Source organism: Oculina patagonica, chromosome 13 (assembly GCF_052425735.1).
Source record: "Oculina patagonica isolate OP01 chromosome 13, crgOcupat, whole genome shotgun sequence".
Classification (NCBI taxonomy): Eukaryota; Metazoa; Cnidaria; class Anthozoa; order Scleractinia; family Oculinidae; genus Oculina; species Oculina patagonica.
Window position 1 is genome coordinate 2,553,441 of NC_135770.1, and position 27,828 is coordinate 2,581,268.

Below are 27,828 nucleotides of genomic sequence, written 5' to 3' on the forward strand. Positions count from 1 at the left end.
GATGTATCAGTATATAAAATTATATCAGTAGAATGAAATAAACAGTCAATGACGCGTGACACTTTGGATCATAGTAAAAACATTCGAGAAAAAACTCTTTTTAAAAGTGTCAAAAAATTAATATTTACAGACGTTTCGGGCAGAGCCCTTCTTCAGTGCAATGTAAAAATGCCGATGTAAAAAAGCGAGTTGCGCCATACGAAAAACAAACGGCTAGCGCGCGCAATACGAGCGCGCGCGAAATTTACACAGTCTATTAATTATGGATTGATGTACAAATGAAATGTACGGCGCATGTTGTTGATATGCGCAGGATAAAATTATATGATTGACTACAAGTGTCACAAAATTTCAAGACTTTACATATATTGTACATGTACTTTTAACCAAAATCTTGCAATAAGAACTACATTCTACTAATAAATATTTGTTAAATGTATAAGGTAAGTGGGGTAAAAAACACATCAAATTTGAAGCATTCAAAAAAAAAGGACTTCTAATTATGCAACTAACCAGGCAGGAACATTAAGACTGTGCCACGAGGACCTTCCTTCCCTTGTCTGTCAGAAGAACATAAAATGCAGCGTACTCGTGTTAGAATTGGTATACATGTTCACGTAATACACCACTATTTGTACCAATGTGAACAATACAGTAAAAACCTGTTGTGAGGTTAACCTAAACAGGTTCTTACATAAAGGATTATTAACACAAGGCTTATTGGGTTCTTAATAGGTTCTTAATTTCTAAAGAAAAAATTTCAGCGTTGTTATAGAGATTTTAGTGGTATTCGGCCTTTTTCTTGTATAAAATTTGCATACCACATAGTGTTTACTGTATGTCAAAATGAAGCACTTATCAAATCATTTTTTCTTAAAAGTGAACATTTTAAATCAATTTTAGAAATTAACAACCTGTTTCCAAATTTTAGCCTAAAATAAATAGGTTCTTATAAAAATGGTATCTAATTTGCAAATTTTAGCTTAACAGGTTCTTAAACATTAGGTTCTTACTCGCGGGTTTTTACTGTATTGATTACACATCATTATAATAGGCAGCTCTAATTACAACTAGTAGTTTCACAGTTCTATCACTAGCAAAGTTGGGTTACGTACAATGTGAGAAAAATTTGTCATACTTGGCTGCTTAATGAGAAAAACTACCAAACATAGATTACATTTATTTATAATTATTGTTACAATGTCAGGGTATCTACATTGTATTCAATGATTACGACATTACTAACCTAACAAGATAGCAAAAATCTCACAGCTGGTTGCTAAACTTCATGTCTGTTACCCATTCTGATATGCAATTCTTAATTTAGAGACACTATAACTTTTCTCCATACAAACCATTAAGGACCATAACCCAATAACACCTGTTCAGGGTTTTCAAAACAAGTTGGAGTTCCACCAGCTACTTAATTATATGTTGCTGGTTCCTCATGTCGTAGCAATCAGCTTGCCACAAACAAGCTCGGCGTCAAAGTCGCCTACTCTTCCAGTTGCTGATGCCTAAACGATTTGAAACCCCTGCCTGTTATGGCTGAGTTCACCCAATGTTATGGGTGAAGAAGTCAATAGTGTTATGTTACACAATAACACTCGCATATAAAGCAAATGTTACGAATGGGTGATGTCTTCAGTGTAACAGCTGCTTTAAAACTCAATGACACCAGGGATGTCGCTAAAGGCTGGCTGGCAAATTATTTAACCGGCTGAATAGAACCTAAATCCGGCTGGAATTTCACATGAAAACAAAGACTTAGGTTAACTTTTAGAGCTGCCAAGGCCAGAAAAGCCAGTTGGGCTTGTTGATGAGCCCACTTAGTGTTTTCTTAGCTGCATCCCTGTGGCAAATATGCCCTCAGCAAGCTCAACATTAAAGGTCTACATGTAGTTTCCAACCAACTGCTCAGGAAAAGTTCTATTACCAAAAAGGTACACTTGCTCTAACCTTAAATTATCCATTCTCTCCAGCTCATCGAGATGGTAAATAAGCCGGGCTGCCAACTCATATCCAACTTTGTCAATACCTGGCTCTTCAAGAGTGTTATCTGGGATCATCTGTTGATAATATTACAACAATTAATGTTACATTAAAAATTTTTGCAGCATGGTGATTATCCTAGAAAGGCATTGAACTAGGTTCCAGCGGGAAGGGAAGTGTTGGAAGACGAAGAACAGGGGAGCAGGGATGGCACAGTGGTAAGAGCACTCGCCTCACATCAATGTGACACAAGATTTGATTCTGGCCCGTTGCCATATGTGAGTTGAGTTTGTTGTTGGTTCTCGGCTTGCTCAGAGGGTTTTTCTCCAGGTTCTCCGACCATTTTTCCTCCCTCCCGAAAAACCAACATTTCTAAATTCCAATTCAACCTGGATAGAGGACCTGCATGAAAACCAGCTCAAGCTGAAGTGGCTTCCTCTCTAAAGATAGCAATTTCCTTTTTTTTTTAATTTAAACTGAGTAGCTGGGATGGAAGAGTTGGGAGGGGAGGCCTACCAAGTGCCTGTCCATCAGAGTGGGCGACAAAGAATCGCTGAAGACCTGTGTGCCACCTACTGTAGGAACTGATGGAATGGAGGATGACAATGAAATTAAAATTGATGCCTTAAGCCACAGTCTCTTGAAACAAATATTTTTGTGCAAAAACAAAATAACCATGGATGCAAAATTTCAGGAACAGCTTTTTTATACAAAGACAAATAACCTTGGAAGCATAACATCTTCTCAATTTTGATTCCAAATAGTCGCCAGCTTCAAACTTTTAGTCACCATGGCGACTAAAATGGTCTTAACTTGGAGGGTTGTCAGGGGAAACAAATAATGCTTCAAGAAATTGGGAGGCTCGAGAAGTCAGGGGTAAAATTACAGAGTAGTAATCAAAGATCTCTTCGAGATATCGACTTTTTTTGCATGAGGTTAGTATGAGTACAAGGGCGTGTTTAAAACACGAAATGGCGAAATGACGAAATGGCGAAATGGCGAAATGGCGAAACGGCGAAATGGTGAAATGACGAAATTTGCAAAATGATAAGATAAATACACGTAAATAATATAGTTTGGTTTCCCTTTGAACTTCAAGGCAGTTTTGTTTACATGTCTAGACTGAATTATTTCAAGGGAACATTTCAATCTTCTTGCCTAGGAATATAATGTATAACTTTGGCTTTTATCTTCAGTATCATTTCGTCATTTCGCCATTTCGACATTTCGCCATTTCGTGTTTTAAACACGCCCTGAGTAGAAGGTTTATCCTGGGCATTGTTGTTCGAACATATCATGGAAGAATTCAAACGTCTTTCAGTTCAAGCATTTTTTATTTTCGCGGAGTAAATGCTGTATTTGTGAGTCGCGACGACTGGGTGCTTTGCGACTCATATACTTTGGCTTGATTAAAAAAGGTAAACTTTGACGTTTGCCTTTAACATGTTTAATCGAAATAGTTGTTTCCTTTCAAGTTAGAAAGATTTCTACTCGGCCTAATGCAGAAAAATAACGCCTGATCGCAGGTTAGGCTACGCACGACAGAGTTACCTTTTGTCTCGTCACGCAATCTTAACCCCACATTGAGAAGTAACTTTTCGTTTGGATATTACCAAAAGCCGCTTCTCCTCGCGTTATTCTTTACCTTACAGCTACACATGCCATTTCCAACGACTACATTTCCAGCAAAACAGTTGCTGTTATTTTTCTAATGGCGATCGATGCATTTACTTCTGAACAGAAGAAACGTTTAACGTTTACTTCTTCCACCGGAAGTAATTTCACAACAGGCTACAAAAACACTTATAAATATCACTTAACACATTTAATGATGTTGCAATTAGCGAAGCGCACTAATGACGTCACAGAATTTGACCCCAGGTGTGAGTCAAAATTCAAACAAACAAACCGCTCTCTGTAAAAGCAATGTATGGTTGGCGGGCACTTTGGAGGCATATTTAGCGATTGTTTCACAAAACCATGGCCAGATTGGCTCGGATTTCGAGAGAAAGCCTTACCTGTGCAACGTAGAAAGCTCAAACCGTGGTTTGAAACAAAAGGTTTGTCAAACAGAGCGATTATTCAATAAATGTGTAAAATGTTTTACTCTCAGTTATTGAATGGATTATAAAGGCCCGATTTGCTGCCGGGATTTGCTGAAAGAAAACATTTATTTTTATGAGAAATGCAAAATGTTTACACTGTTCTTAGTGGCACATTTTCCAACACAACAGAGCTACATGTAACCTCAGATTTATGCCACCACAAAATTACACAAAGAAACGCTCGTCCGATCGGTCCCCTTGCCTGACCCGAATATTTTAAGAGGTCAATTTCGTTACACAATTGTCGCGGCAAATACTATTTAATATACACTGATCAAGCTCGGCAGCTGTAGTTGCAGTCTGTAATAGTAATGGGGATAAATAACAGCTTTATTAAAATCAAACCCGCCGTCAATTCCATTAGAAAGGCGTTTAAATAGCATAATATTTTCGCCCTCTATCTATCATGTGTCGAAACAGATCGGATGACCGGCGATCAGTGCCGTCAAATTCGGGAAGAATTCTGAATTTCTTGCAACCGACTATCTTTCCGGTGCCTAAATGAAGCAATTCTTCGCAATTATATAATTCGATAGTAATTCGCTATCCGCCGCTTAAATTTCTCGGCAGCCTGAATAATTTTGCAGTGGGAATCAAGGTGTTATTGCCGGATCTTCGACTAATAAATTCAATTTTGGGCCATTTTTTGGATACCTTCAATCTGTTTTCACTTACTAAAGCAAAAATGTTTGGAATCTATCATTTTTCGAGCCTTTCGAGAATCTCGGCCTCACATTGTGCCTTTCTCGCCCCTTTTTTCTTGTCAAGAATGCGTCCCCTCCATACAAAGCCTCACGCGGGGGGGGGGGGGGGGTATCATGTGGCGAAATCTATTTTTAGTAATAGTGCGCTTCGCTAGATGATGTTGCAATTCTAAATTGTGCAACTCAGCAGAAATAATCAATTGTCACGAAATGAGATCCCTTTGGTTAACTATTAGCAACGTTTTAGTGTGTGAAAGACTTGTACGAGTACAAATTTGCGTTGTTAATCGTTTTAGGTTAAATTAATATTAGCGCCTAAAGACTTGTACTAGTAAAAATTGCGTTCTTAATCGTTTTAAACTTCACTGCCTTCGAGCGCTGAACCGCTTACATTCTTAATTGGTTATGTGACGTAAGATTTGGGCTACTCACGTTTTTGATTCTTATATATTGTTTGTAAATTTGACAAGTCACGTTTTTTCTACAAGAACGGAAGTGCTGAAGCACAACTACAGAGTGACACTTACAAGTCACGCGCTTTGATCACCCACAGCGGAAAGTATTCCCTTGAGAGTTAACAAGAATGCGATCCCTTCCGGTTCAGATTTGAGTCCACTAAACGCTATTCTCCTACTTTTTGCTTGTAAACAAGCAAAAAAAGTCGAAAAAAAAAACAATTGGTTCAAGAAATCGGAATTCTACTGCATCAAAGAAGCGGCAGTTCAAAATGCCTCAGACATAAACTTACTCCAACATCTGTTAGCTCATCAAGGTAACTTTCCACTACAGGGAAGGACTTGCCCTCTACAGTAACAACAGGGGCTCCCTCTACTCTGCCACGCACAGGTACAGCAAAGTACATTGAGAAGAGATCACTTTCAATGGTGGCGGACATCAGGACAACCTATGACAACACAAATGAATACACATGCTCTTTAAAAAGGAATCAAAATAATCAGATAAATTGAAGAGATGGTTGCACATGCAAGTAATCATTGAAAGTTTCAAGCTAAAAATATTCTTAAAACTACTGATTTCCACTTTGAACAAGTTACCACTGAAGTTTTCAGTCAACCAGAACATTTTTACAAAGCAAATGTATATATACCTTGACATGCCTTGAGTTTGTTCTCAACAACTTTTTCACCACCAGGAGACAGAAGTCTGAGTCTTGATCACGCTCGTGGACCTAAAAAATCAAGTTGATGTCTTGTTTTTAGCTGGAGATCTACATTTGTATAGTACTTAACATACATGTACAATGTTCTGCAGGCCTGTACATTCTATAATGCAAGGAAAACAGTTTCAATCTACTTCTTTCATGGTTTTGGCTCAGTCCAGAAACAGGCAGGAAAAAAATTGAAGCCAATGTGGAAAAAAATAACCTTACCTCATCCAGAAAAACATGGGTGTACTGATTCATGTTCTTAGCTTGAATCAGTCGTTGGAGCAACACTCCAGTCGTGACGTAAGATAAGCGTGTGTCCTCACTGAGACATTTGTCCCGTCCCACCTGGTAACCCACCAAACTGCCTAGTGTCCAGCCTCTCTCCTGGCAAACTCTCTTGGCAATGCTTATGGCGGCAATACGTCTTGGTTGAGTTACAATAATGTTACAGTATCGCTGGTTCTTGGCATACTCGTCTAGTATATACTGTGGAACTTGGGTGGTTTTACCACTTCCGGTGGCCCCTATATTTGTCATAAAAATAAATCATCTTATTGCGGTTTCCAGTGAAATGCGAACTCTGTCCCATACGATTGCGATTGCGTTTTTTGCTGTCGTCAATCATAATGATGGCGACATCCAACGACCATGAAAAACAGAAACAAACAAAATAGATCAAAATCTACCAATCACAGCTAACAGACGTGACCTTTTGACCCCGTTGAAGTCAGCTCCTGTTTCCTGAGAGGTCCGCTAAGATGATTGATGGCAGCAAAAAGCGTAAACCATTGATTGAGGATTGAATTTCAGAGTTCGCATTTCACTAGAAACCACAATAATTACCGTACTAAAAAATAAGCAGCAGTGTTTGAGATTTGGGCTAAATATTATACTGATGATTCACATATACAGCATCCTCTTCCCCAGGGCCACGCGTATTTTTTTAAAATGACATGACGTAGTGGCCCTGGTAACGGTAAAAAATATGATTTTTTTGATTGGCTGATAAAAACTGCATGCGTAATTAGGTAAAAAAACGAAACGCTTCTACGCAATTTTGGTTATACTTCCGGTCATCGAAACAATTGAAGATGCAGCGGAAAGTTTGAAAATGTTACCGGAAAAAGACCGAATAACACTGGGAGTTTGTTGGAATAACGTATTCGCGAAGCAGACCTTCGTTTATGAACGAATGACAAGTACATCTCTTGCAAGGTGTAACTCGGTTGTACTTTTTATTGCATTAAAAATATTGCTAACATTTGCACCATCAACTTAGCTTATACAAGATATACACACTAAATGGAGTTCATGAATACATGAAGACTTTGAAATTCAATGTGATATTTCTTACCGCTGCTCAATAGAATGATACCTCGTCGATCAGCGGCTTTTTTGGTTCTGAATTTTCTACAATACCTCCGCATGGCCATAAATAAATTTCACAGTATCATCAACCGTCGGAATGTTATCAGCTGATGATATCCACGACTCCATGTACACTATAACTCCAATTCCTCTGGATTCTAACTTTTCTATCTGCCGTCAGATAATATTGCGTGTAGAGACGACACAACATCATCAACACATCTATCAGCCATGCAATTCAATGAGTTCCAAACGAATCGAATTGTGTAAGTTAAAATATCAACGACTTGAATTGCCAAAACCAGCTTTCAAAATTCGCTTTCTTCTCGTCTCAGTCAGCCCCAGCCTTCCCCTTTCTTTTACTGAGCAGGCGCAGACTAACATTTATGCAGAGGGCATGCGCTACCAGATGTCGTGAATTTTACGACATCCGGTAGTCAGTGTTACCAGAGCCCTTCGTTTCGCCGACCACGTGACCAAAAGAAACGGAGGCTCTGGGAACGAGAATGCATATACAGTGGTGTAGTGTCTGTGTGTAGGGCAAAAATTCAAACAAAGCTCATGAACAACCAATGTGTGATTCCAGAAAATGTACATACTCCCCAAAGAAGCGACTGGAAATTCCTGGGGGTGGGAGGGGTCTCAAAGACCAAAAACTTTAAGGAAATGTATGAAGGTTAATTGGAATTTCCAGAGGGGTGGGAGGGGTCTTGGGAACCATACTGTGGAAATCCATACCGCCCCCTTCTGTGGGGCGGTATGGATATTAAATTTATGGAACTACACAATCAAAGACTCTGCACAGACCTTATAGAGCTACAATGTTTGTCATAAGTAACTCAACCTCATTAGGCATGTCCACTACTACAGAGCGGTCAGAGAATTACTAAAAACTAGCATTGTGCGGAATTTACCTTAGCCCAAATTGCATTATTTAGCCATACAAAATCAGAATGTCATTAAAGATGTGAATATTGTTCATCGTGGTGTAAGATAGGTAATGAACGTTTATTCGTTTGTCTCACGATAGAATCGCTTTGAGATGTTGATCGCGACGTTTCAACTGCAATACTGCTAGTCTTCATCAGGCGATGAGGTCGATTGTTTACGCGTCGCTATTTATAAAATAGCGACGTATTGCAGTCGAAACGTCGCGATCAACATCTCAAAGCGATTCTATCGTGAGACAAACGAATAAACGTTCATTACCTAAAATCAGAATGCATTTTGTGAATATATTCCACTTTACAACACACCTTGTACAATAGTGACAGAATTGCTCTCAATAGTATCAACAATCTGCTGTCTGTAACATGTAATGGGAAGATCTGGAGAATAAGTGTGATCAAATGAGTAGTTCTCAAAAATGTGTGAGGCTTCCTCCTCTTTCAGTGCTGCAGGTATTTCATCAGAAGCTCCAGAGGGAGGGTCAAGTTCCAGCTGATCCAATTCATTGTAAAGATCTTCCAGCTTAGGACCAGTTGAACAGTACTCTCCAACATATGCAGGTGAAGGCGGGGGACTACAAACAAAATACATGTCATCTTGTTCTTTTTTTTTTTTAACTACGTTTTTCTCTCATTAGCAGAGGCCCGCCAGGGGGGATCCCGTGTTGCTTGTCTAAATTTAAAAATGTCAGTGTCGCTTTTTATTGTACTTCATGTCACTGTCGGTAGTAAAATTGAAGGAAAATTGCTTGTCGTTGTCGGAATTTAAGTTTTCCCAAAAGGGTTGTCCTTTGTCATGATTTTATTTTATGTGCTGTCGGATTTACCCTCCTGTCCCTCCCCCCTCAAAAGATGTGGTTTCAGAAAAATATCCATACCCCCAAAGGTCAATTTTTTAAGGAAAGTATGACGCTGAACTGGACTTCCTGGAGGGGAGGTAAGGGGGTTTCAAACTAAAAAACCTTCCGAGGTGGGATTATGGATATTTTCTGGGGCAAAACATCGAGGCTAACAATGTCCACTCAATATCCCCCCCCCCCTCTGCCGCTTTGTCTTTAAATTCTCCAGGTGAAGGTAGAAAGCTTATGCATGAGCAATGTAAGGAGTTTACCAAAACTACTGCAGTTTAACAAAACTGTTCACACAGTAAAGCAGGGTTTGACAGTATGATTTCTGCAGTTGGCCATTTCATGTGACGTCATGATTTGAGGAAGGACAGACAATAAACATACATGTAGTTAATGAAAGCTTGGTGAATGGTCTTCCAAAAGAAAATGCCCTTTTAGACATCCCGGTAATACAAGTTATTGCATTAGCCATGATAAATTCTTCACTACTGACCAGTACCCTCCGCTGAGCGGACAAAGGCAGCCATTCATAAGCTCAAGTTTAAGTTAAAATTCTCACCTTCGCGGGATCTTTTTTGGCAATTTAAATTGCTGTCTATTTGGGTTATTTCGACCCTCGTCCCACTGGCGTCCTGTTATTTTCACGTCTGTTACCGCGTTCTGTTTAGGAAGCGGCTTAAGACTGAAAAAGTCCTTTATAGTATCAAGGCTAATGTCCGCCATTCTGCAGAGAGCTCTTTTCACCTTTCACGCCGCCATTTGCAATGTTTTTATCTCTCGAAGCCCTGACAAAGCATGCTTTGGAAAACTGACCAATGAGAAGTGCGGTACTATTTTGAAGAGCCAATCGCAAAGCTTGATATATATCTTATAAGCGAGCCCGCGCTACATTCGCGTTAGGTTCCTAACACGTGAAAATGTCTGTGCTCAAATACAGAAACTTCGAAAATCTCAACAAGAAAAATTATGTTGTGTTTTAAAATACTTTAATCATTATGGATGACTGGCAAACTTGTCCGAGATGTAAGACAACCAAGTACAGAAATCCCAAGCTGAAGCTTTTGGTGAATGTTTGTGGTCATAAATTGTAAGTCTGTAAATTATCAACTTTGCCACTTTCAGTCAGATCCCACTCAAGAAATATTTTCCTAGTAACGGATTACTATATTATATATCAGGAGAACATCCCCCATCACCTAGTTCTTTAATATTTCTATCACCTGTTTGTATCGCAATGTATTATGTTTACTTGAGGAAATTGGATCTTCATCACTAAAAATTCATTCCAAAATTGTTACTTTTACATTATCAATTTAATCAGCATTAGAAAAAGTAAAAGATTGCAGATCAAAATTAAATTATTGAAAGAAATATAGGTTATTCACCAGCCGGGAGGTCTGTATTGGGAAAAACTGTGCCCTCGGTCTTGGAAGAGAACTCAGGCACAGTTTTTCCCAATACAGACCGACCAAGGCTGGTGAATAACGTTTTTATTTTTTTTCCTACTTTATTTGTTTTTAAAAGAAATGTAGGAAGATTGTGTCACAAAATCTTTGTTTGTATACGTGCGTCATTTCAATGTTGTGTCGATCGACGGATTAGCAAGAGTGTAAAATGCTGCCTGTTTGTTATTTAATTCGGAATAAAATAGCCTTGCTTAAATGAACCGAACTAACAGAAAGGTTTAGCATATTAAATTGACACTGAAGAGATTCAATAAAATAAATTGAAGTGGTAAATATGGCATAAATGTAAAATCAACTTGAAGGCAAAGCATTTATATCATTGACAAAACTGAACACTTTTAAATGGCGCGGTAAAGACCTGTAGACCTGTATGGGAATGATCACCTAAAATTGTTTTTTCGATATTAGTAACAGCATTTCCAGTTTCAACTTTCTGCACTAAGCGTGTGATGAACAGTGCGAAAGTGAAACTGAATGAAATGCGTAGTTTGGACGTACGGCACAATATTGTGAGAATTATTTTGACTGTTTTTAATTAAAGAACCTCATTTTCTTGAATGATGTCAACTAGTGTTTTGTTTTGGCAAAAAAGTGGCCGATAAAAGGCAGTTGTTACTCAAAATTGAAGTTAAAAACCGGCGCAGCTTACCGCAATGGCGTTAAAATGATTGCAAAATGTACAAACAACCACAAACTACGAAACTAGAACTCGATTTTGTCGATAAAGAAATGTTTACTCGCCTTTGGAAGAACTTCAAGGCCTTTAATTCCGCTTGTATTTTGTCCTTTCTTATTTACAACGACTGGTGAGCAGCTATTTCGATTTTACAGAGTAAACTTTCATGTTTTCATTCGTACAACGCTGCAAAATGATTTCACACGGAAAACACACTCGACGATTCATCTCGCAACGGATACCTCCCGCTGTGAGCGGGCCGGATTGGAGAATACCGCCCACTCCCGGAACCAATCAAATCGCAGGATTTGTAGAATACCGCCCGCTCACGAACAAAGAAAAAATAATCAGTGTTATGTTAGCAATGATAATGTTATAAGAAGGGCAATGCATATAGTACATGCAATGTGCGCCTCCAGGAAGTACCAAAACTTTAAAAGGAATATTGTATGAAGCTAAATTGGAATTTGCCAGAGAGTTGGAGGAGTTCAAACCAAGAAACCTTCCACAGGAGTTATATGGCAAGCTTTACAGCAATTTTGCCCTCAATCAGTACTGCTGTAATTTAATGAAACTTGTCTAAACCAATTATGTTTAAGTTATTTTGCCCTGTATTTTACACAGGTGTGAAGGATGTGTGGAGACTCTTTTCACAAGGCCCTCAGCAGCATGTCCTGAATGTAACACGGCACTACGACGTAACGACTTCAGGGTCCAACAGTTTGAAGATCTAATTGTTGAGAAGGAGGTGGACATCAGGAAAAAGATTTTGAAGATGTGGGTTATTAGCTTGTTACGAATCATCATTATCACAGGCTCATTCAATATTAATTTAGTTGTGTCCATTTCCTTTAAAGAAACATGAGGGCGAGGGGTATAAAACAAAAGAAAATTCAAATTTTTTTCCCAGAACATCGACTTTTTTCTTGTGTTTGTGATCAGTGGAGCATAATTCAAGACTAGCCTATTGTATGTTAATTAATGATGTTTTTTGCATTTTCTGCCATGCTTAATGTGCAGTTACAACAAGCTTGAAGAAGACTTCCAATCAGAATCAGATCCATTAAGAGCATACAATGACTATCTGGAGGATGTAGAGAATATAAGTATGTTTTAAAATTATAGTGCAAGTGACTGAATAATATTTTCTTCGTAAAAAGATAGTCATGTTAAGCAATATGTAATTTTTTCTGTGAGATAAGGGAGCTTCATCTGTTCAAATGTTAATATAAAATAGTTGTAACAGGTTACCAAAGGGTTTAGCGCCCCAGGGCTCAAGGCCCCCTCAAGCTCCTTGATTCAAGCAGGCCTAAAATGATCTCCATGCTCTGCAGAGAATTACTCAAAGCAGCAATACAATGAGGTTCCAGGCCTATGGCAAAATGTTTAGGCCTCCTGTGTTCCAGGCACCCAAACCCCCTCCCCCACCCTTTGGGACCCTGGTGTAAGGTACGTGTAAACAGCATCTCTTTTGCCCAGGAGCTTGTGGGGGGAGGGAAGGAGAGTAACCTGTGATCGAGACATAAGGACACCAACCAGGGGCAGGAACTCCATTCTGTGAAAACCAGAGTTAACTTATTTGAACACCCATTTCTGCTTCAGAAAGTTCTTTCGTCAAAGCAATAAAAGAATTAGATAAACTTCGGTGATTTCTTGACATTCTCTGTCTTTGTTATTCTTTGAATGCACGATTTTGGAGATAAAATATTAAACATTAATATTTGTATCACTGCAGTGATACAAAATACTTTCTAATATTTTAACTCCAAAATCGTGCGTTCAAAGAATAACAAAGACAGAGAATGTCAAGAAATCACAAAAAAAACAAAAACAAAAACTACCCATTTCAATTTTGTTTTTAGTTTGGAATCTTGCAAATGGATACGAGGTAGAGGAGACAAAGAAGCAAGTGGACAAATACAAAAAAGACAATGAAGCTCTTATCAGGAAAAATAATTTTAAGCTGGTGAGCAAAATTTTCAAAGAGTCACAATGGAGTTTGTGAGTAGGAGACTTAACTATTCTAAACTTACGCAAAGCCTAGAGATGTTGTTCATAGTTTAATGTTAATGTCTTCATCATCATTGGGGTCAGCCCTGTTGGCATCATTGGCCTCTTCGATGTCCGACTCAAGCAAGAAACCAATTAAATGGAGCATTTCCTTGGCTTTTGAGGTAATTCTTGAGGGGCATTTATTACAAGGGGGCGTCTAATACAAACTTAACACCTCGAGTGGGGGGGGGGGAGGGGGAGGCATTTTTCAGTAGATACAAGGCTAAAATTGAGAGTGGGTGATAATTAGATCATTTACAGTATATTCTAAGTATTTTAACAGGGTAATGTTTCTACAACTGTTTATTAATCATAAAGTCGTAAAAAAAATTCTCATTAACCAAGCTTGCTCAGGACTGTACTGGGAGAATCCTCAGTCTTTTTTGTATGGACCTCACTGTACTCAATCTGCACTGTCAAAACCTAGGACCAAATTAAATATTATTTCAGTACGGCCCTCGCACTTGGTTATAAGTTATATTTGTTTTACAACATTTTTATCTTAACTTACCAGGGTAGAGAAGAAGCTCTGGTTATGTCACAGATTGAAGAGGAACAGAGACTGGAAGAGTTGCGTCGTGCACAGGCAGCTTTGTTGGAAAAGCAAGAAAAAAATGACAAGAAAAAAGAAAATGAGGAATTTCTTGACAGTCTGGTAATGATAAAAAAGTGTTATTTTATCACCTTTCGAATTGATATTCTTACTGAGGAGGTGGATGCAATTTGCACGTATTTCATGGCTTTAGACTTGATATATAATGGTTGTCCACTTGTCTGCCTGCCCTGGACAAACATATTTGGACTTCAGATAAAAGAAAATTATACTTACAGCAAGGCGCCCAAAAGTGTGACCACCTTTTTAAATTACCGTATTTATTCGATTAAGCGCCCTGGGCGCTTATTAAATTTTTGGACCTTGAGGGTGGGCGCTTATTCGAGGTGGGTGCTTATTAAATTTTTGGACCTTGAGGGTGGGCGCTTATTCGAGGTGGGCGCTTATTAAATTTTTGGACCTTGAGGGTGGGCGCTTATTCGAGGTGGGCGCTTATTAAATTTTTGGACCTTGAGGGTGGGCGCTTATTCGAGGTGGGCGCTTATTAAATTTTCACCATTTTTAGCTAGTAGTACGTTTAGTTTTCAAGAAAACAATGTGTAATAACTAAACGTGAAGGTGTACGAAAGCTGAATATTAAATGTTGATTGAAAGTTTCAGTAAAAAACTAAAAAAACCTCGGACTTCGGAATAGTCTCTTAGTCAATTTTAATCTCAACTACAACAATAATCAAATTTCCTCTTGTGCTCTCATTTTAGGGGGGTGGGGGGTGGGCGCTTATTCGAGGCTGGGCGCTTATTAACTTTTCCTACCTACAGAGTGGGCGCTTATTCGAGGTGGGCGCTTATTCGAGGTTGGGCGCTTAATCGAATAAATACGGTAATTCACATTCTTTCGTGCAACCACCATCCAATCAGAAGCCAACTGGAACCTGTCCTTGGCTTCTGATTGGATGGTGGTTGCACGAAAGAATGTGAATTAATTAAAGGTGGTCACACTTTTGGGCGCCTTGCTGTAAGTGATCTGTAAGCTCTTCATTTTGGATTGTCTAAATTTAATGTCATATGCTTAGCACATAATGCAGTTCTAAGCAGTATATAACATTCTGGTATGGGACACAAGGCGGGAACACATGGGCTGTTACCGCTTGAGCTCAATATTTTAACAGTACAAAAAGGACAGAAAGAGATTGCAAATGACACAGGTATGCATGGCAGTCCAAGTGTTGCCACAATCATGTTTTTTTTTTAATAATTTAATTTCAGGCCAAAGGAGACCGTCCTCTTGATGACATTATAGCTGAACATGCAAGTAAACTACAGAAGAAGTCTTTGTTGTTTTCTGGAAGCAACACTCAACTGTCTTCAATGCAAAAAGTGAGTTGAGATTGTTTTTCCTTACCAAAAGATAATCTTTTGACATAAATTACACAGAGCAGAATTTCAAAACACTGTCTATTTTATAGTAAAATTGTTTGAAACCAGGAGTATCAGTAGGGCATATAGTGTGATCTTCCGGGTGAGGGTAGTTCTGAGAAGAACTGTTGTTGGTGACTGACGTTTTGACAATCTAAGCGGAAGGTGACTCTGAAGATGACTTCCGCTCAGGTTGTCGAAACGTCAGTCACCAATTACAGTTCTTCGTAGAACTACTCTCACCCAGATGATCACACTATATGACCTACTGTCTATTTTGAGGGTTGATCTAAGAATCCCCATCCTGTCATGAGAGTCTCCTCCCCGGGGTGGGCAACAGTATGACATGTATTAAATTAAAGTAGTATAGTATGTGACAATTTGTACCCTTTTTTACGCCTCAGGAAACATTCGCTCCCTTGCCAACAGCTGAGGGACCTTCCTTTACATATGTCGCTCCAGAGGAGGTGAATGATGGTCCACCTCCACCGGAAATGGAGGTCCTAGCAGCAAGAGGGTAGGTTTTAAACTTGTGGAATGTGGATGAACTGAACTTTAAAGAGCTGGTACCAAAACACGACCATGATTTGAAAGGGGGTTTTGGTCTGTTCTGTCAAGGTCCGATATATATGTGGATTACCGTCCACACGCAAAGCTCTCTTTTTTGTGGTTTTGCCTCGACTGATTGGCTGCTCAGAACTGCGTTTCCGCTAAGCAGTGACGTGACGGGTTTGCATTTGTGTTTTCGTGATAAACAGTTAAATGGTAATAAAAGAACAAGATTTTTGCACGTTTGATTTCTATTTTTTTCGCACTTTTAAGCAACGGAAGAAAAATTTACCAAAGCGCGTGCTCAGAACTTTTCCCGCTCAAGAGATGTCTAAAATTCGACCCTAAGTGAAGTGATCATTACAAGTGTACTCAACGAGGACCCACCTTGTGTAGGAAGGGGTAGGGGGGCTATGCAAGACACAGCCTGTCTATTAGCCAAATGGACAAAATTTATTGGCCTCAAAAATCAAGTTGAGACTTTCATATTCGGTGTGCATGAACCTTGTATTGCTGGAGAATTGGCACAAGGAGGTTTGAATTTTTTTCTTAGTTTCTACTGATAGAGTGGGGGCTATTCAAACAAGACACCATCTTTTAAGGTGGTAAAGGTAGGGTACATGAAGAGACCACCTGTCTGTTTGCAGAGTGGTGGGTCCCTAAAAATTTCCCCGGAAAATCCCATACTGATGACGTAGCCCTACAGCGATACACGCAGTGTCTCTGATTGGTTGTTACTTGCACCTGCTAATCGAAAACCGAGAACCAATCAAAGATGCCACACGAATCTCGGATTTCGAAGTGAAATCCAAGATGTCTTTCGAGCGAGAAAAAAATTAAAAGTGAAGAAAAATGTGAAGAGGTGGTCGTTTTAAAAGCAAAACCAGGCCAAACTTAATATATTAGCGTTGTAGATCGTTTGAACCCATTTCCAATTTGTTCAATTTTATAATTTTTTAATCTTTCTGATATATTTCTGTTAGGTACCTGAGGCATGTCCGTAATGCAACAGACAGAGAAAAGGCAGGAGGATATACCTCTGAACTGGCCTGTGGGAGAGCTATACAGGAAGCCTTCTCTGCACTGTATTTGGGCGCTGAGTTGTAATGAAACATGTCACAACACAAGAACTCCTGTTTCTTTTTCAAAGTGAACATCGCTGTATTACTACGTCTGTGGAGTAAGACCCGATAACCAAGCATTACCATTCCCGTTTCTGAGGTGTTAAGAAGTCAGGAAGAGTAGTGACGTTTATATGAAGTTGTTTTCTAACTTTAAAAAAGCACGGGAAACTATGCAACTGGTGTAAACCGCGGGAAAACTTGAAGTGCGAGCAAACCGGTGTAAAGCTCGGGAAAATGTGATCGACGGAAACCGCATGATAGCATGTACGGCGGGAAGGGCGGGAAAAGATGGGTGGCAAGAGCGGGAAAGTCGCTATTACATCATTGGTTCTGGTTTTGCACGTGACTGGCTAAAATGTAAATATCTTGTACTAATTGGCTACAGTAATAACAGCGCTCAACAAACAACAAAAGGCAACAAAGAAGTTGGTTACTTTTTCGGTTACTTTCGAAAGTTGGTTGAATAACGTTCTAGAAGTTGTTAAACAGTTCTTATAATTCAAATACTATACCAGGCGTTGTATTTTAATAACATGGAAGAACCATATTTTAACCTTATCTCGTTCAAAATCGTTGTATTTGAGCTGTATTTTGTCACAACGAAAGCTCGGATTTTAGTCAAATAAATATTTACCCTGCCTGCCAGAGGGTCTTTCTCCACCGCGAAAGAAAAATAGAACTCCTAGCGCCCAGGGTAATAAATAATATTCAGTGATCGAGAGACGTTTTATATAGTTGTGTTTGCCGTTTTATTTTAGTTTTTGCTAAACTACTTTCCCAAGCTTTCTGCGTGATCTCCAAATTAGGTCGCAGTAACGCAATTCCTTTTGTTATGACAAGTCCCCTGTCTCTAGCGGAGTCTTTTAGCCGGCGGGAACACTGGGTCCCCATGTCACCCGCTAAAAATCCTAAATGGAGCTGTGTTTCAATCTATTACTCAAATTCTACACACAGCCTTGTTCTCAGAGTATTAATTTTGTGTGCGTTAAGATGGCGGTTTCTCCAAAATAGGAAGTAACGATACAGATAGCGTTACATATTTATATGCGATCAAAAAAAGTGCGTCACAAAACTGAAAATGAAACGTGATGGATATTTGTTTTCAGGGAGGGGAGGGTGGAAGAGGCTCTATTTGTAGGAAAAAACACGTGACAGTGAGATGCAGAGCAGTGCTTGTTTAGGCGAACAGTATCAAGGAAACTATTGAAAATACAAAGACGCGTTTGCTCACACGATCGACACATGATTAGCTCAATTTTTTCACCAGTTTTATTTACTGCCCTAGCAAATTATCGTAAGGCTTTTTATGGCTCAATTTATTTTCTTTGATCTTTTATGGATCGCGATTACTGAGGTTACGAGTAAATACTGAAGGCAAACCACTGAGTAAAGTAGTCTTTTGTCTAACAAGTACAGAAGCAAACTGGCTTCGTTATAGTGTACTAAAATGATAATATGTTTGTGTCAATTTGTTTCTGACAAAGTACAACAGGAGCAATCTCTGATGGAACGATGCCGGACAAGCTACATGGAACATCGTTCCATTCTCCTGCGTTAAACGGCCAGTTTCGTTTGTCCCCGATCTTGTGGACACAATTTTCTCCGCCACCGTTGTTGTTCGGTTCACCGGAGCCCCATGCTGTGTAATCCGTCAGTGGTGTGTCATCTACCCAGTAGAACTGGCTATCTGCCTTACGGTGAAGTCCTAACCACACTCCATAATGCGTGACTGTTGTCTGCTTGCGAAGAAGGTTGTAGATGAACTGATTTTCACTGGACGTTGTGATTTTGCCGAGATCTCCACCAAGCTGTCTACACATTGTACGAGCGTTGTTCCATTTTAGGGTCGGAGTATCGATGATGTGGAAACACGAGTGTCCGTGATGGGCCCAGCCGTGCGGACATACTTGGTCTGTTTAAAAGAAGGACAAAAAAAAAGAACGGTCAGAAACATGTTTATAATCATAAACTGTTTCTCATGCCATTGAAGGGAGTTGGGTAGCAGCCATCACAAGGTTTAACATGTAGGCCCGCTACCTATCGGGCGAACAATAGAAAAATAAACAACGGGGCGATGCCTCTAGCCCCCAAATCAATGGCAGCTGCTGCAATCAACTCTCTCTAAACGAACACCTTTATAAGATGGAAACCTGGTGTTGGTCCCTGCTGTTTTTCAGTTATTTTACTGTAATTAAACTAGACACTTTGAAACCGTCAACGGACACCTAAAAAGGGTTTTTTAGTGATCGATAGCGAGTACTGTACGCTAGAGGGCCAGTAGAATTACAAGCTTATAAGACACTGAGCTGCTACACTTCTGTTTGAAGGAAAGACAGATTTCGCATCTATCATTTCACCCGAAAGTGGAATATTTGTTGTGGCCCTCGCATTTGGAAGAGAATATATTAAGGTGGTAAGCATGAAAACGTACGGTTACAGGGATTTGCTAGCTACCTTATTATAGGAAATTAACGATACATGTTATTAATGCGAATTTTAAAAATTCGCGTTAATTTTATTGATGTTAATTAATATAAACACGTTTACTATAAGCATTTAACCAGAACTTTTCTTAAATTTGCGTAAAATGCCTCGTTAAATATCCCTTATAATAAAGGTTAACCTATGTACAGTTTTACCTATGAGATTGAGAGGTTCCGTAGTCGGGTCGACGGAAGGTTTCGGAGCCTGCAATACGAAGGGAAATGAAAAATGAAAGTTAGCACAATGTCCAAACTATTTTGGCATTTTTTTGTTTTGTTTTCGTAGCAGTGCTGGGGAAAATCTAATCCCCTTCGCAGCCGTTTATAAGGGCGAAGAAGGCTGGGAGTGATAATGGGAGTACAAAAGACCATGGGAGTAAAAAAGACCATGGGGCGCGGTGACGTTATGGTTTTAGTGGGTTGCATTTAAGATCGAGCGGTCTTGGTTCGAGCCCTGGCCGGGGTCACTGTGTTGCTCTTGGGCACGACACTATACTCTCTTAGTGCCTCTCTTTACTCAGGTCTATACAGAGTAAATGCGTACTGGTGAATTAAATGCTCGGAGTGGGAGTAGACTTCTACTAGTAGCCGTGCGAAGCACCATGGGTAAGGTTTCTTGGTAAACCCATAAGGCCTAATTAATTAGGTTATTAACAAGAAAAGTATAATGTGAATCTCAGCTTATAGGCTTGGCTAAATCTATTTATTACATTTAATCAATAAGACTTGGATTTTCTTACATTGGCGAATCTTTTCACTTCTCGAATGAGTTCGTTGAGTCTTAACCGTATCCCTGATAGCACCTGGAAGGAAAGTTCTATTTGTTAGTTTCATATCCATGGTCAAATGTCTCTTCGTTATTATTATATTTTTATGTTTAGAAAGAGTGAAACACATGTTTCTTAATTATAAAAGGAGCGGAGAAAATGGCCAAAAATTAAAAGTATATTATTAGACTAAGAAATGCAAGTACATGCTAGTCAAGAATCGGAGCGTTTTGTTCCAGTTGTGAGGCCCCGCCGGGGAGGGGGGTGGGGTGTTGGCTTGTTGGTGGGGGAAGGGAGGGAAAGAGATTGCATGTCCCTTGTCTGAATTTCAAAACATACCGTGTCACTAATTAAAAATATTTTCTCTATTTTCTGCCTTCTGTCGTAAATTGAAACAGAATTGTCGAAAAATGTCGTTTATCGTTATTTCATTTTTTATCACAAAGTGCTGTCGCTATTTTTGGACCATGTGGCTTGTCGGAATTTACCCTGGCAGGGCCTCAGTTATGCTTTGCGACTTTTTACAGATTAAATCAAACCTCTGGATTGCAAGGGGCCGCTGAGCCTTCCTCTTTTTCTCTCTGAAAAAAGTGAGTTGAAGGTTAATTAAGATTTGTTTTTTCATCAATCATGATATCAAATCATGAAGCACACAGGCAAGAAAAATAAATAAAAAATAAATAAAGGAACAAAAGAACGAACGAACGAACGAAAGAAAGAACGAAAGAAAGAAAGAAAATAAAGAAGGAAAGAAAGAAAGAGAGAAAGAAAGAAAGAAAGAAAGAAAGAAAGAAAGAAAATAATGAAAGAACGAAGTTTATATAAGTGTCTGAGACTTTAGGCATGCATTTCTTGTAATAATAATGATCACTTCCTTTCATGTTATCATCTTCTCATTACTCCTGTATAACTCCACACAATATTTTCGCTCAAGTATGAACTTGAATTAAAGTTTTTCCTACCTGAAACAGGCCGCTGCCAGAGCCTATAGTGGAACTCTCCTCATCTACCTAAAAATAGAGTTGAAATCTATTGGGTATGCAGAGTATCATATACTATCACTTTTAACCCATTGACTCCTGGAGATTTTCCAAAAAAACCGCATTTTTTAAGTGTTTTTGACCATTTAAGGTCTATTATAAGCTAAAATAGCTCCAAATAACTCAAAACGGCCCTTGAAACGCAAAATGTATCCTGTTTTTAACCAGAACCACGTTTAACAACTTTTTATTTCTTTTGTGCACAAATCAAAATTTTGATAAACCATCCTACCACTCTAGGCTTTTCGTTTTTTTTTTTTTTTTTTTTTTTTTTTCGCTTTCCTTTTTCTCTTCTTCCTTTCTTTTTGCTGCAGTGTTTGGCCTTCTACCAGGCTTCTTTCTAGTAGAAGAATTTCCGCGAAAGCGCAAACGAGGCAAAAACTACCTACCATGGACAAGCAAAGGGAGTTTTTCACTAAAATTTTGAAGCGTTTTGGTGCATATTTCAAGCTCCATCAATCTAATTGCGCTGGTTTAGGTATTGTTGGAAAGGTCTTGGTCTGCTTCACAATTCGAGCATAGATGTCGCCTTTCTGGGTGAAAGGTGATGACGTCACAAGCGGGACAAATGCCCGGATCCTTTACGGCCGGTTTAGGCCGGTCCAGGAGTCAATGGGTCGAGTTCGATAAGTTTAGTTTTTCCTTTCTGATACAAAATAAAAATTGTTTTTTAGACGCTATTTGGTTCGGTACAAGTTTACCGACGTTTCGGCATTTCTGGCTTCATCAGGGTGAGCTAAATGATATGTTTAAAAACACAGCAGTACGTTATTTACAGTAGGGGTATCAAATGGTCTTTGCGAGCATGCGAGCACAGCGTTTTTCTTTGCGAGCCGAGCATTGACAAAAATTAGCCTTGCGAGCAACGAGCACTTTTCAAAAACCTACCTCCACTAAAAACCGAGCATGCGAGCACCTGTAAAAATGTGCGAGCACGAGCAAACGAGCACCCACTAAAATTTTGCGAGCATTGCGAGCACTGCGACATTTTGATGGACCATTCATGACCCCTTACAGTAGTTTTTCTTTGACTGATAATGAAAATAACCACTTTATAAAAGGTTCCTTAGCATAACAACAATTGCTCGCATTTCTTACATTCATAAGTCTTTCCACTTCTTGAGTGAGCTCTGTAAGTCTTGACATGATAGTTGAAAGCTCCTAGAAGGAAAAAGTCATTTGTTAGTCAGTGGTTAGTCTTGCTCGTATTTCATAGGGTTTAATTAAATAATGCCTGTTAAGACAGTGAGTTGAGTAACGTGGAGTAAAAATTATAGATTACATTACATGCGTATATGAAGCAGGCATGTAGACCTTTTTAAAAATAGGACTAACTGAAAATACAAACCTGAAGGTCGTAAAAGCCAGATCCTATCTCATTTGCTTTCTGAAAAAGTGAGTAGAAATTCAATTACGATTGGGGAGTAAAGTTTTTGTAGGCATTTTTGTCGCTTTTAAGGCCGGTCTGTCGCTAGTTTGGTTTTGTAGCACTTGAAATTCTAGATGTGATATTTTATGGTTTCAAAGAAAACACAAGAAATAACGAAATCATCAGTGAGTTGACCCCGTGTTATCTACGGGGTACGGAAGCATGGTCGACCCGGAAATTTTTGCAGTTTGAGTCGGCCAAAATGGCTGGAAATGTATTTTTGAATGCATTTTTAAAAAAAAAAAAAAAAACGGCTACGCGACACAGGTACTAAGCATGTGTTGGACGTGGTCGCCCGAATAAAAAGCAATAAAAACCTCAACTTGTCCATGTTTTTATTCTCTAGCTCAACTCGACCTCGTGGTCGACTACATCACGTGACTTATTCCAGAAACTGTCTGGGGTGGGGTGGCGAATAAACCCTTACACATGCTTTCAAATATCGTGCCCAACCACTTAATTTCCCCCCCCCCCCCCCCCCCCCCCCATACACACACACACATACACATTAAAGCGCCCCTAATGAGCGTTTCGTTTTTCTGGAGCTGTAACCAACGACAACTTTAAGATAACAAGACTTGTATATTTCTTACATAAACGAGTCTTTCTACTTCTGGAGTGAGTTTCACAAGTTTTGACTGGAATGTTGTAAGAACCTAGAAGAAAAATAAAATTGATTTTTTTTAGTTCACTAGTGTAGCAACTCTCGCATTAGTTTGTATTTCTACTGGTCCTCGAGTGTAGCAGTTGCTATTGTTTAAGCGGCTAAGGGCATTATGAGCCATTAACGTGAGATCTTGCAAAAGCTGCTACCCGATCTCTTAGCCGCGTATAGGCAAAGTTAAAATTTCTTTTAACGTTTGTTTAAATAGGGGAAGAGGAATATATCGTTTTAAGCTTGGTTTCTACTAACAAAGCAAGGACAAGAGTCCAACGCTAAGAAACACCGGTCAGAATACATATTTTGGATCAAAATGTTTTGAATCAAAATGTTTTGGTCGTTTATAATTTTGCTCACATGCACTCTACGTCATTTTTTCTGATAGCCTCAACTACAAATCTTTATATCACAACCAGAGTCTTGAGTACTTCCCTAAAAAAAAAACAGAAAAAAAAATTCAGAAAAAAACGAAGCTTTGGGGAGTAAACCTTATCATGGCTTAGGCAGCCTTTTATCAGGTAGACAAACACCTCGGAACTTTTTGTATTAGAGCAGTTTCCAATTAGTGTCGAAAGTGATTCTCAATTGCATTTGTTTGTTTTACCACACTTCGTAATTGGTCTCAAACATCTCGCGCCACTATTTCAACCAATCAGAAATGAAGCCATAATCAATCGTGACTCACTGGCATACGTTTTCCCGCACGGGACGTCGTTAACTAGTATAAAAACGGTAAATAAGACAGACGCCCTTAACGTCTGATGGCTTTAACGTCTTCGTTTCCAGTGTCTTCCGAGTGAAGAACCCAGTCATTTTTATTTTTTATTTATTTTTTTTTTCTGTAAAGCAGTCTACTTAATGCGTCCCGGTTTTATCTCAGACGCTTTAACGTCTTAGACGTTAAAGACGTTTAGACGAGTTTTTTGTCTCAAGCATAAAAACGGCCATTGTCTGTGTCCACTGTGATTGGCCAAGGTGATTGCTTTGGTTTTAGTTTTGCGATGCTCAGATAAAAACCGCTCTATTATATAGAAATCTTGTGTCAAATATTTCCACGAGAATATATTAGGTGTACATTTTGAAAACAAAAGGAGGCTGACAAAAGATTTTTAAATTTAAAAGTTAACCAAGTTTGAAAAATGTAAACTTACAGAAAGGGTACTCACCGAATACGGCAATTCACAAATAAAATCTCCGCTTTCCTCTGAAGGCTGTTGGTCTTGAGCTGACTGTGGCAAATTTTGGAATGAGACAGTTATTTTATTGTCAGTGCAAGAGCTAAATATACGTTAAACTTTAGACTTGAGCTTAATATGAGTATGTGGCTGTATGGCTTTCCACAAGTTGCTCGAAGTTATTCAAAAAGTTGCTCAAAATTACAGAAAAAGGTGCTCGAAAAATGCTTAAAAACTCAAAAAATTGCTTTGGTTAATAAAAATCGCTCGAAAGTTGCCCCCCCCCCCCCCCCAATCCAAAACGCTGCTTTTTATCAAGAAACGTTTTCCAAATATATGCTAATTTCCCTTTGAAGGTAAGACTTCGAAGCCGTTTCATGCATTTTTACCGCAACAGAAGTATCTAAATAAAATTTTAAGGAAAAGATTTGTTAAATTCAAGTATTTCTTTCACCGACAAAAATCGTGAAGATATCGATAACGTCATGTTAAAATGGGGAATGAGTCGAAAGTCAAAACCTCTTTGGATGTTCCATGAAAATCTTCGGCAAACTTCGTTAATCTTTGGAAACGTTCGTATGGCCTTTGAACAACACTCGGACAATCTATGGAGATCTTCGGTCTAGAAATTGCTCAAAAAGAAAAAAGTTGCTTACAGGGGAAAACGTTGCTCGAAATAAAAAAAAGGTTCATAAAAGGGTAGGGAAACTGTCATTTGGGTACATGTATTTTAAAAAAGGCCTTTCAAAATATGTCCAACAGCCGAACCGAACACTATTAAGTTTTGCTTTAAGTTATTCAAGTGAAAAGTTAAGAAAAGAGATCAGTATGAAATGGTACTATAACTGGGTAAGGGGTGGAACCTTGGGGTGGGGCCTCCTCCAATGAAACTAAGTTGAGTAAAATGCCTGAAGGATTGAAGGTTTTCGAAGCCAAACTTAGCTGACAATATAACTAGAAAGAAAATTAAAGTTATTACATGACAGTCGTAAACTTACTTTCTCCAGGTCGACTGGGTATCCAACCCCAGTAATTGCACATCTGGCGAAGATGATGAAAACTACAGTGAGACAAAACTTCAACCAACTGGACGCCATAATTTATACCTCCCTGGAATGAAATTATAAAAATAAAAAAAGTAATGAAATGTCAATACATGTGATTTTTAAGGCCCGTTTGTTAACGTGCGTACTCTTTGCTCCTAGGAACCCAAATACAGTAGAACCCCGGTAACTCGAACTCGGATAAATCGAACAACCCCGCTAACTCGGACAAACTTCTATTTCCCTTGGATTTGACCCCACTTTTTAGTCATTTCTACTCGGTTAACTCGAACTCGGATAACTCGAAAACCCTGTTAACTCAACTGAACTAAATTTCGTTTCCCTTGATCAAAATTTTGGGTCATGACTCGAATTCTGGTTCTTGCAGCTCGCCACGTATGCCCATTGATATCCCATTTTAATAGCTCTTCTTCTCATGTAATCGGATTAAAACACTAAACCGAACACTACAGCAATTTGATTTTAATTAGGGCAACGAAAAGATCACGTATCTGACAGTCATTTTCCACTCTTATCGTGTAGGAGTTTCTGACGAGATAAGTTTAATGTGCACTGTACTGTGTACTGAAGAGCTTAAAAATCGATAAACTATCAATTATTAACTTGGTAAATTGAATATTTAATCGACCCCGATAACTCGAAACCCCGCTAACTCGAACAATTTTTCGTTTCCCTTCAGAGTTCGAGTTACTGGGGTTCTACTGTATTACTTCTTACTCACTGGTTTTTTGAGACGAACGGTAGCTTGCCCTACTTCAACTTAGCCGGGGGAGGGTAGTTCAGTTTTGGCGCACTCTCTCTCTGTCACGCAACGACGGGGGAGAGGGCTCCTTGCACGACAGACAGAAAGGGCCAGAACTGGACTAGGGGGAGGGGTAAATAGGCCGAAATTGCCCGCACTGACTTCAAATCCATTTCAGGTCGTCTACCACGGAATTCTACGCAAGTCAAGCTAGTTGTTTGGGGATATTTTTATGCGGACGCTTAGCCAACGTGAAATATATTAGTACAAGGTGGAAGAGAAACGCATAGTTAGAATTTGTATTTGTTTACTGGCAGAGTTCGCTTGTACTTCGCCGCGGGCTGACCGCGGGCGTGACGCCGGGAACGGTGTCGAGGCAAGACTGAAGCCTTTATAATTTGCTATATTTCGAAACTTGTAGTTGCGTGAAAATTTTTCAGTTGCAAAATAAATATGGACGGAGTAGCAAATAGGACTGGAAAAGGACACATGCAAACTCGGAGCAGGTTTCTTTCTGTCGTTTCGACCGTCAAAGGAAATGAAAGCTACGGAATCGGATCTTTGAGTTGACACAGAATTGAGGTCAGCTCAGAATTGAATCATTCGTTTAAATTGTGCAGAAACCAAGCTATCGATAATTTGAAACTTGTCTTTATATTTGTCCTTCTTGAAATCATTTTCAAAATAAAAGCATTGATTCCGACGAAGTTTTCCTTACAACTTGTCACTAAAACAACCGAGGCGAAGAGAAGCATAGCCTGCGAATACAGCCGCCTCTCTTCGCTCCCGGCCAGTTTGGCATTTCGCGAGAGAGACGATCCGCGAAACGCAAAAACCGGCCGGGAGCGAAGAGAGGCGGCTGTATTCGCAGGCTAAAAAAGCAGTAAACGGCGGAAATTGTTTTAGTAACAGATGTTTCCGATCACCTCCTCGAGATCAAGCTAGTTTAGTTGGGAAAAAATTGTCTCAAAAGGTAGTTGACATTAGAACATGCTAGACATTAAAATCATGGTTTGCTGTAAATATCCATGTTAGCTGATTCTGTCCTAAAGACCCACATTAAATTCTGCAATCTTTCTCGACTGACAACTGGGTAAATTCGACTGAATAAAGCCTAAAAGACAAGAAAAGCCGAGCCTATAGTAACGAAACATTTCAACCGCACTGTACTTGGAAAACGACACATAGCAAAATAAAATACCGTGTATTCTTGAGTCTTCAGAGTTCCCCCTTGCTCTCAGATCGCACGACCCCTGGAATAGCTTAAGTGACACTGAATAGGGGAAGATCTACTGCTTTTATTGCTTTAAGGAAAAAAATTCCTTCACGTAAAATTGTGACGGATCTTATTCGCAGCTTAGATTAAATTTAGCTGATACTAAATTCTTATGCTCTCCACGCCCAAGGGGTTAAATGGTCATGCTATTTTACGTGATAAGCTCACGAACATGCTCAAACTAATCGTCTACGTCACGGACAAAGCCTGAAAACTGAATTAG

The 27,828-nt window shown here is 39.2% G+C and overlaps 3 protein-coding genes across 3 annotated transcripts in view; 1 reads left to right on the top strand and 2 right to left on the bottom strand.

The window, feature by feature from the left end:
• The window catches only part of LOC144634179 (ATP-dependent RNA helicase TDRD9-like), a 32,920-nt gene extending 23,019 nt beyond the window's left edge, over positions 1-9,901 (bottom strand). Inside the window, exons 1-7 of the mRNA XM_078493072.1 lie at positions 9,692-9,901; positions 8,594-8,859; positions 6,192-6,493; positions 5,910-5,990; positions 5,550-5,705; positions 1,960-2,069; positions 514-560 (exon numbers count right to left, since the gene is read on the bottom strand). Coding sequence (XP_078349198.1) covers positions 514-560; positions 1,960-2,069; positions 5,550-5,705; positions 5,910-5,990; positions 6,192-6,493; positions 8,594-8,859; positions 9,692-9,855 — 1,126 coding nt within the window. The 5' untranslated portion in view covers positions 9,856-9,901. The remainder of the gene's footprint in view (positions 1-513; positions 561-1,959; positions 2,070-5,549; positions 5,706-5,909; positions 5,991-6,191; positions 6,494-8,593; positions 8,860-9,691) is intronic.
• A 138-nt stretch (positions 9,902-10,039) lies between these two features.
• Positions 10,040-17,689, top strand: LOC144634200 (CDK-activating kinase assembly factor MAT1-like). Its single transcript, XM_078493100.1, has 8 exons — positions 10,040-10,219; positions 11,899-12,051; positions 12,295-12,380; positions 13,137-13,240; positions 13,841-13,981; positions 15,146-15,256; positions 15,700-15,812; positions 16,828-17,689. Exons 1-8 carry the CDS (start codon positions 10,128-10,130, stop codon positions 16,949-16,951), a joined length of 924 nt encoding a protein of 307 aa, XP_078349226.1. The 5' UTR covers positions 10,040-10,127; the 3' UTR covers positions 16,952-17,689.
• Positions 17,690-18,218: 529 nt separating this feature from the next.
• LOC144634198 (uncharacterized) lies at positions 18,219-27,648 on the bottom strand. The gene is made up of 12 exons (XM_078493098.1): positions 27,531-27,648; positions 25,522-25,633; positions 24,515-24,577; positions 23,748-23,780; positions 23,281-23,343; positions 22,607-22,645; positions 22,357-22,419; positions 21,181-21,228; positions 20,758-20,799; positions 20,192-20,254; positions 19,608-19,656; positions 18,219-18,880 (listed from the first exon to the last, which is right to left on the bottom strand). Exons 2-12 carry the CDS (start codon positions 25,618-25,620, stop codon positions 18,411-18,413), a joined length of 1,032 nt encoding a protein of 343 aa, XP_078349224.1. The 5' UTR covers positions 25,621-25,633; positions 27,531-27,648; the 3' UTR covers positions 18,219-18,410.
• Between the last annotated feature and the right edge of the window lie 180 nt (positions 27,649-27,828).